Source organism: Zingiber officinale, chromosome 8A (genome assembly GCF_018446385.1).
Source record: "Zingiber officinale cultivar Zhangliang chromosome 8A, Zo_v1.1, whole genome shotgun sequence".
Lineage (NCBI taxonomy): Eukaryota > Viridiplantae > Streptophyta > Magnoliopsida > Zingiberales > Zingiberaceae > Zingiber > Zingiber officinale.
The window spans coordinates 64,479,520-64,489,178 of NC_056000.1; the positions used below are offsets into that span (position 1 = coordinate 64,479,520).

At 37.9% G+C, this 9,659-nt stretch overlaps 1 protein-coding gene across 1 annotated transcript; it reads left to right on the plus strand.

The window, feature by feature from the left end:
* Positions 1 to 1,239: 1,239 nt before the first annotated feature.
* LOC122010916 (cellulose synthase-like protein D2) lies at positions 1,240 to 5,376 on the plus strand. Its single transcript, XM_042567383.1, has 5 exons — positions 1,240 to 1,263; positions 1,677 to 1,754; positions 1,925 to 2,145; positions 2,667 to 3,468; positions 3,784 to 5,376. Exons 1-5 carry the CDS (start codon positions 1,240 to 1,242, stop codon positions 5,374 to 5,376), a joined length of 2,718 nt encoding a protein of 905 aa, XP_042423317.1.
* The last annotated feature ends 4,283 nt before the right edge of the window (positions 5,377 to 9,659 follow it).

Sequence of the window (9,659 nt, forward strand, 5' to 3'; positions counted from 1 at the left end):
CGATGCGACTCCACCTACAACTGTAGTCCTTATCAACTTATAGATATTCTCTACTAACTTTTGTCCTTTAATTACCGTCAAAGCTCCCATGCTAACTTTTATCACTTCGCTCATTGATTTGTAACTACAACTAATATCATCTAATGTGTCTAGCTAACTCAAGTTCTTCTTTAGCTTTGATATCATTTGTTGTGCCCAAAGAATATTCATACATTTTCACAATGGTATATATGGTATTGTCCACTTTAGGCCTAAGCTCTCATGACTTTATTCTTAGATTTCACCCAAAAAGTCTCATGTCAATGAAGATATCTTACATCCTTTTAAACTCATGATCCTTTCTAAATCTTTCTAATATGGAACTTTGATTGAATCTCAACACCAACATATCATAAAAAACAAGATAGAAAACATGCATAGATCAAAGGAAAGTATTCACATCACATGGAAATTACTCCCTAATCCTAAAACCCAACAAATTACCCCCATAAAGATGGGTTACAACTAGCAAACATGCTTACTAATCTCAATCAAATAGTTTAGAAATCAGAGAAAGTAGAAAAGAGGAAGAAATGCTCAGATTGTTTGAAGAATCCTTTTCCTAGATATTTCTGATAGCTCCCTGGTACATGAATGGCTTCATAACGACTTTAAACACTCCTTCTTCGCCGCCTTGGGGTCCTTGGATGACTCCCCAAATCGAGACCCCTAATTTGATTGAATGAATAACCTTTTATAGCCGTTAGGATTGGTTGCTCTCCACGGGTCGTGCCACTGGGTACCTCTGCCTGTGGCGAGGCGTTGCACGCTCATATCCCGTGGCCACGGTCCATGGCACTAGCCACGGGCACCCGTGGCATGGTGACAGAGCCTGCCATGGGTCGTGGCGCTAGTCACAACCGCCCGTGGCATGGCGGCAAAGCCTGCTACTGGCCATGACCGCCCGTGGCGCTAGCCACAACAGCCCGTGGCATGGCGGCAGAGAATGCCATGGGGCGTGGTGCTGGCCATGACCGCCTGTGGCTAGGTAGGGCTCCTTTTCATGGTCTTTTTTACACCTGTTTCATTCCAATCTTCACTTCTGTCATCTAAAATAAACTAGAACAGTATATAGGAATAATAAAACATGAAAAATGAAGCATAGAATCAAGTTGTCTTGAATTATACATGTAAAAGTGGATCGAATGTAGTACAAAAATATGGTAAAACCCTTATATACTTCAACACTTATCAGCGGCTATGGGGCTTGATTGCTTGGCTAAGGTTGCTGGGAGATCGTGACACCAGATAGTCGATAGGTGATTAGGTAATCATGCAACTAGGTTGAGCGACTAGGGTGACTAGGCAATTACGTCGCAATCACCCGGCAGTGACGGATTTTTTTAAAGAATATATATATATATATATTAGAAAAAGAAATGTACCTTTTAAAAAATATATAAATATGGTATGCTTTTTAAAAGAATTTTACAAATCAAATGCGTTATTTGGTAAACGCCGTTTTATTTAGATATATATTCTTTTTAATTAATTAATTCCTTTTAAAACCCGATTTTCTGGTTCAAAATTTCTATTATTGTATTCGTGACTAATTATATTTCATTTAAAAGATCGAATTTTTGCTCAGAGTTTCTATAAATTATTCTGGGCGTTGGTTATCTTCTTTGTTTGAACAGTTCGAGCTTTTGATTAGCTCGTTGATGGCTTTTGCTCTTCCGCATTTTCTCAATCCTGTTCCAAACGTGTTATTTCTGGTATTCCTATATGCCATAATGTAAAGTTTGTCATTAACGTTTGGATTTTTATGTCTAAATCTTTGTTAATCTGGAAGAATTTATGGTTATAGTTACATAAATGTCAATTATTTGTTGTTGCAGGTCTTCATTTCTAGATTCTGAATCTTGATCTCTGTAAGTGAGCATAGACGCGATCACAAAAGATGACTAGGAGTCTGACTTCTAATTGGAATGGTAGTCGTTGTCTCTATGAGACAAATGGGACATATGCTTATGGTAATGTAATTTGGCCTACAGAAACTACAGTGGATGGTGAAAATGTCCAATCCATAAAAAGGATACACAAACCATGGCTGCTGCCACTTACTCGAGAATTGAAGATCCCAATTGCAATATTGATACTTTATCGGTAATAATTCTAACTTTCTTATCTTTTTATGTACCTTTGTGATTTTCTTTTTGTTGGTTCTTTCTGAACTTGAAGAATTGATGGTTGTTCTAGTACCTCCCTAGTAAGTTAAATATCATTATTGGCATAATTTAAAGCAAAATTATGGTATTCGTTAGCTAGATGTTTCCTGGTAGAAGGTAAATCAAAGTACAATTTCTCCAGCACACATTGTGATCAACTATTCTTGAAATCTACAATTATGGACTTAGAATTATGTTCAAAAGTTGCCTCAAGTTGAAATATGTTGGATGCTTGTTTGTGTAGATTGATTACTTTGATTTTGGCATTAGTGATGTGCTAAATCTATATGTAGCATTGCTATGATCTTTATGCAAGTCTTTTGTGTATTGGGCAATACATCCTCCAAGGCTCTTCTATTTATGTTAGTGTATTTCATCAGATTCACTAAATGTTTGGTCTTCGCATTTGAGACTATTCTTTTTAGTATGAAATATTGATTATACTTTCTTGTTTTTTAGTTTCCTCGTCTTCATCCGCATGGTTTGTCTTGGACTATTTCTTGGTTGGAGAATTAGACACAAAAATGAGGATGCAATTTGGTTGTGGGGAATATCTACTGTTTGTGAGTTCTGGTTTACATTCTCCTGGCTATTAGATCAGTTGCCAAAGTTGTGCCCTTTAGACCGTGCCACTGACCTTGTTGTATTAAAGGAGAAGTTTGAGACTGCTACATTTAACAATCCCACTGGAAAATCTGATCTCCCAGGCATCGATGTGTTTGTTTCCACATCCAATACAAAGGAAAAACCTTCATTTGTAATAGCAAACACCATACTTTCTATCCTCGCTGCTGATTACCCTGTTGAAAAACTATCTTGTTATGTTTCTGATGATGGGGGTTCACTTCTAACTTTTGAGTCGATTGCTGAGGCTGTTAGTTTTGCCAATATTTGGGTTCCTTTCTGTCGTAAACATGGTATTGAGCCTAGAAATCCAGAAAGTTACTTTAATTTGAAGAGGTATTCATACAAGAACAGGGTACATACAGATTTTGTCAACGACCGGAGACGGGTAAAGAGAGAGTATCATGAATTCAAGGTTCGGATCAATGGTTTGAGTAAGTTAATTAGCCAGCGATCTGATTCATACCAGCTGCGGGAAGAAATCAAAACAATGAAACAGCGAATAGAGGTTGCTGGTGATGATCCAGTAAAACGAATTTCTAAAGCTACATGGATGGCTAATGGCACCCACTGGCCTGGAACTTGGATAAACCCCTCTTCGGAGCATACTGAGGACGATCATGCTGGAGTGATTCAGGTATTACCAGTATTACTTTGTTGCCTTCATGTATAAGCTGGTAATTTAATTATATTTGCTGTTTCCTTATGATCGAACTTTTTTTGTGCATATGTTGAGTTTGCTCTTCTTAAGGATCAGCAGCAATAAAATTTTGTTGATGATCTCTGCAGCATAAACTCTAGTTTCTGTTAATAATTGCTACTCACCTCTACTAGCTAGATTTCAAGTTTTGACTGAATTTTATATAGATCTGTTATTTTGGTGAAGCAATTGTAGTCGCTACACAATCCAAAAATCAAACATTAACTCAGTGAAAATCTGTTTATGTTTTAGATAATGTTAAAGCCTCCGAGTGACGAACCATTATTTGGCAATAATGAAGAGGATACGCCTTTAGATTTTACCAACATTGATACTCGTCTACCCTTGCTGGTCTATGTTTCCCGTCAGAAGCACCCAGATTATCACCACAACGAAAAGGCTGGGGCTATGAATGCTCTTGTCCGTGCCTCTGCAATTATGTCTAATGGTCCTTTTATTCTCAGCTTGGACTATGACCACTGTGTGTACAACTCACAGGCCCTTCGAGAAGGTATGTGCTTCATGATGGATCGTGGTGGTGATCAGCTTTGCTATGTTCAGTTTCCTCAGTGTTATCGGGGCTGTTATGCGAACGACAATAAAATCTTCTTTGATGTCAACATGAGAGCACTTGATGGACTCCAAGGTCCAGTTTGTGTTGGTACTGGTTGCCTCTTCCGACGAATTGCTCTTTATGGCTTTGATCCTCCTCGACCCAAAGACCATCACATAGGTTGCGAAAACCACTCCTCAGCCAGAACATACGAGGAGACAAAATTTGGATACTTGTCCTTTCTCATTGCTTCTATTCCAGTTGTCGAGCTCCAAGGTCGGTCTCTTGCCGATCATCCTGCCGTTAAGTATCGTCGTCAGCCTGGTATTCTCACTTCTGCTCCAAGGGAACTTGTTGATGCATCCACTGTTGCTGAAGCTCTCAGTGTTATTTCATGCTGGTACGAAGACGAGACTGAGTGGGGTCAGCGTGTTGGATGGATTTATGGGTCCGTGATTGGAGATACTGTTACTGGCTATAGGATGCATAACAGAGGTTGGAAGTCTGTCTATTGTGTAACCAAACCCGATGCCTTCCGTGCGATACCTCCAAGTAACTTAGCTGAACGGCTCCATCAAATGTTTCGATGGGCAACAGGCTGTGTCGAGATCTTCTTCTCCCGTAACAATGCATTACTTGCGAGTTCAAGAATGAAGATTCTTCAGAGGGTTGCATACCTCAACGTCGGGATCTACCCATTCACCTCCATCTTCCTCGTTGTTTATTGCTTTTTACCAGCGATCTCACTGTTCACAGGGCAGTTCATTGTGCCAACCCTCAATGTGACATTCCTCACGTACCTTCTCCTCATCACTCTCACACTCTGCCTGCTCTCAATTCTCGAGACCATGTGGTCCGGCATCACGTTCGAAGAATGGTGGCGAAATGAGCAGTTCTGGCTGATCGGAGGAACCAGTGCCCACTTCGGTGCTGTGCTCCAGATGTTTCTGAAGTTGATCGCCGGTATTGTGATCTCTTTCACTCCCACATGGGAGTTAGAAGATGACGAAGACGGTGAGTTTTCCGACACCTGTCTTATGATACTGCCCATCACCATCATGATGGCCAATTTGATTGCGATTGCGGTCGGAATTAGCCGCACCATACACAACACTATACCACAGTGGAGCAAGTTGTTGGGCGGTGTTTCCTTCAGCTTCTGGGTGTTGGCACACCTCTACCCTGTTGCAAAAGGACTCGTGGAACAGAGAAGGAGGTACTTGATAATGGTTTGGTCCGGTCTCCTTTCAATTACTTTATTGCTATCTGTTTGGTCCTTCACTTTGGCTTGATTCATTTTATTTTTGCATTTTCAAATAATTGGCAAAGATATCGAGGATTGCAATGTAGCTTAGTATTGAACTTGTATACTTTGACAAGATGCCACAATGATTAATTTTTAACCAGAGTGAATCATCTTTTCCCATATAATTTTTAAATTTAAAATTTGTCTAACTAAAAATCTCTGTTGTAGTTGAGTTGACAATGTCTCTCTTTTTACTCTTTTGAGTATTTTTTGCAAGACAGTCAAACGAAACTTCAACTCCAATTCAATGAAATTGTCATCGATCAATAGTAAAATTATAACACACATTAAATTGTTAAAGACATAGTAATTATCATAAAACTAACTAATTTCATAAAGAAAATGCAAAGATATTGTAACAAATTATACTAAAACTATACTATATAAAAATAATAATGAAAGGGATCTCTCTTTCATTCTCTGAGTCTCTATTATTTTCATAATGCTCTTTAAAGCTTTGAAATTGTCAACTGTTTTGTGATTTTAATGCCTAATTCATCAGGGGTGAAATAATAACTGTGTTCATGAATGTTAAGTTATGGAAGATATTTTAAAAAGAGAGATAAAAGAAGGTTTCACAATTCTATGAAATAAAGTGAACATTATGGTAATTTTGAGATAAGCCCCTTGATGTTTCTTCATTACACTGAGACACCTTGCTTCCCAATTTCTTATGTGCTGCAAATTGGTTATGCGAGTTGCGCTAGTCTAATTTGCTCAGCATGTGATATGATCCCAAAAGATATATTCCAATATTTTTTAAAAAAATTGTAAATAATTTATTAAAAAATTTATATTGACAAGGTATATATATATATAGGGTTGTTATGGTGCTTGTGTGTGTATATATATAGGGTTGTTGTGATACATGACTCCCCGTGTGTGTCTCCGTCCACGCCTCTCATAAACATCTGAGCACTCAAATCATTTCCGGACACTCCACACACAGTAGGACATGAGAATCGGACATCATATCAAAATCATGTGTGTGTATATATATATATATATATATATATATATATATATATATATATATATATATATATATATATATATATATATATACGCACACGCACACGATAATTTTAACCTAAGTGGCGGCCATGAGCGACACTCATACTTATCGCACACAGTGATTTTTCTCTTTTTTTATTTATTTTTTTTAATTCTCAATTATACCAATAAATTTTTGTCTTTAGAGTTTAGGAATTCAGTTATAGTATTATATATATATTATTTATCTTTTTTTATAATATTAGAAATGATAATTAGACTTATTAATAGTTTTGGAGATATTATTTTTCAATGAATTAATCAAATTACATTGTTGTCTCGTCGTTTGAGTTATATATATATACAAGAACGCTATCCTGCGTGACTTAGGATGCTCGACTGTGTGCGACTGCTTCGTTGGCACAACGCGACGTGGACGCGGTTCCCTTTTGCTTCGTTGACCGCGTCCGTTCTTCTTTCCTTATGCATTTTTTCCATGCAGACATTTCCTTCTTCGCCACTAGAGCAAAACCTAGGGCAACTAGATCCACAGCGCTGTAGTTCTACCAAGGCTTCCAGATCCTTCTTCGCCGTCATCTCTCTCGACTAACTTTCGACGAGAAGTTGTCCTTACCCCTCGCCGTCACAACGCTGGATCTGCATTGTGGTTCCGCCGAAGCTTCCAGATCGTTCTTCGCCGCCATCTCTCTCGACTAACCTTCGACGAGAAGCTGTCCTTGCCCCTCACCGTCGCGTCGCTGGATCTGCGCTTTGGTTCCGCCGAAGCATCCAAATCCTCTTCGCCGCCATCTCTCTCGACTAACCTTCGACGAGAAACTGTCCTTGCCCCTGCGCTGTTGTTCCGCCGAAACTAGGCAGATCCTCGCGCCCCTCGCCATCTCTCTGCGCCATTGTTCTCGCTACCGACCTCACACCACGAAGCTTTTGTTCTCGTTGTCGACCTCTCGCCGCAACCCCTCTCCGTGAGAATGCTTGTTTATAGTTTTCCTCTCTTCCCATCTTAGGGCTTAAAGTATTATCTGATTTAATCACATTGGTTATGGTGATTCTCAATTTCTATTTCTACAAGTCTTTAATCACATTGGTTATGGTGATTTAATCACATTGGTTATGATGAATTCCTCTTGCACATTCCTATAGGGTTGCTGCCCATCTTGTGTCATCTGTACTATTTATAGTTTTTTTCATACTGGCTGCATACAAATGCAAGCCTTCAAACAATTTATGACCTTCTTTATTTGGAGTTACGACTAGCAAATAAGTTAGATTGGTCAGATTCTAAGGTGAGTATGGTGATCTTTTGTGTTACTTGATTGAGCAGTGCAGTGCTGAATTTTGGATTCTCATGTTACGACTAGCAATTCTTTATTTAGAACAATTGCTCAATCTAATAACCCCTCTTTGTAAGAATGTTTGGTTCCTCTTCTACTTTCCATTGTTTATTTTTTGAAATTAACTACTGTTGGAAAATATGAAATTACAACTGTTGGATCTTGTGCGTGAGCTTTATCGGTTAAATGTTCAAGACAACAAGTAATCTATAAAAAAATCATGTTGGTTATGTCATTGCGATTTTAATTTCCATGAGTCTTTAGTAGATGCATTCTTCTTGTCCGTTCCACATGATAATACTGTGTTAGATTACTGGCAGCATTTTTTTTATGTATATTTGATTTAGAATGTTTTTTTTTGGCTAAATGATGATGATATGCAAAGTCTCATTTCATCTGAATCTGAAAATTTTTAGCAATGGATGAAAATTACGGTGAAGATCAGTTATACATTCCTCAAGTTGTAGATGCCCGAAAGCCAAAATATGGGATGGAATTCTCATCAATAGATCTGGATTTAGTGTCAGGATAAATAGTAGCAAGAAAAATAAAATGACAAATGAAGTCGTGTGGAAAATATTTGTATGCTTTAAAGAAGGGCATACGGATGATCAATGGAATAAACAAGCAAAAGGTGATCAACGGACAAGGGAAAGAGCACGTGGCGAAGTTAGAACTGGTTGTAAGTCAAAGATTTCACTTGTCAAGAAACAAACTGGACATTCATGGGTTGTCACTAACTTTATAGAAGGTCATAACCATCCACTCTCGACACCTTCAAAGGTGCATTTGCTACGCTCACATCGCAATGTTTCAGAAGCAAAAAAAGCATTGACTGAACGGTTTTCAGAGGCTAATGTGCCAACTTGTCAACAAATGTGATTACTAGAGATAGAGTATGGAGGGCCCGAGCAAGTAGGTTGCACAGAAAGAGATATTAGAAATTTTGAAAAAGAGTTAAGGGATCAACAAAAGGGTAACGATGCTGAAACACTAATTGAGCTATTTGTATCTGAGAAAGAGAAAAATTCAGCTTTTTTCTTTGAATATGAGACTGATTCAGATAATAGATTCAGTAGGTGTTTTTGGGCTGATCATGTATCAAGAACGACATATAGTATATTTGGTGATGTAGTTGTATTTGATACAACATATAGCACCAACAAATATGGATTGATTTTTGCACCATTTGTAGGAGTTAATCATCATCACAAAACAATTATTTTTGGTTGTGGCTTTTTAAGTGATGAGAAAACTGAATCTTTTGTTTGGATGTTCATCAAGTTTATAGAAGTCATGCTTAAAGGTGCACCAAATGTGATCATCACTGATCAGGATCCTACTATGACAAAAGTCATTGCCCAAGTTTTCCCTCAAACAGTGCATCGATATTATTTGTGGCATATACTTAACAAATTTCCAGAAAAATTGCATCCTTTGATTTTTCATGACTACTACCAAAGTATAAATAATGTAATTAGAAATTCTACAACATCTGATGAATTTGAGAATTCTTGGGAAGAAGTTATCAAGTGTGCTAACTTGGAGAACAATGATTGATTGTCTTTGATGTATGAATTGCGACATAAGTGGGTGCCAGCTTATTTTAGTCATGTATTTTGTGCTGGAATGTCTAGTAGTCAAAGATCTGAAGGATCGCATGCATTTTTCAAGAGATATGTCTTAAATAAAAATTCATTGATGGACTTTATCACCCATTTCAATAGGGCACTGAGACATCAAAGACACAATGAGTTAGTTGCAGATCATATTGATTTGAATGAGCATCCCAGGGTTAAGACAAACTGGCCAATGGAAACTCAAATGGTTAAGTTATACACAAAAAAAAAGGATGAAGTTTCAAAGTGAAATGAATGAGAGTTATGGTTATTATGTGCAACAAGTATCTATGGAAGTTGACTCA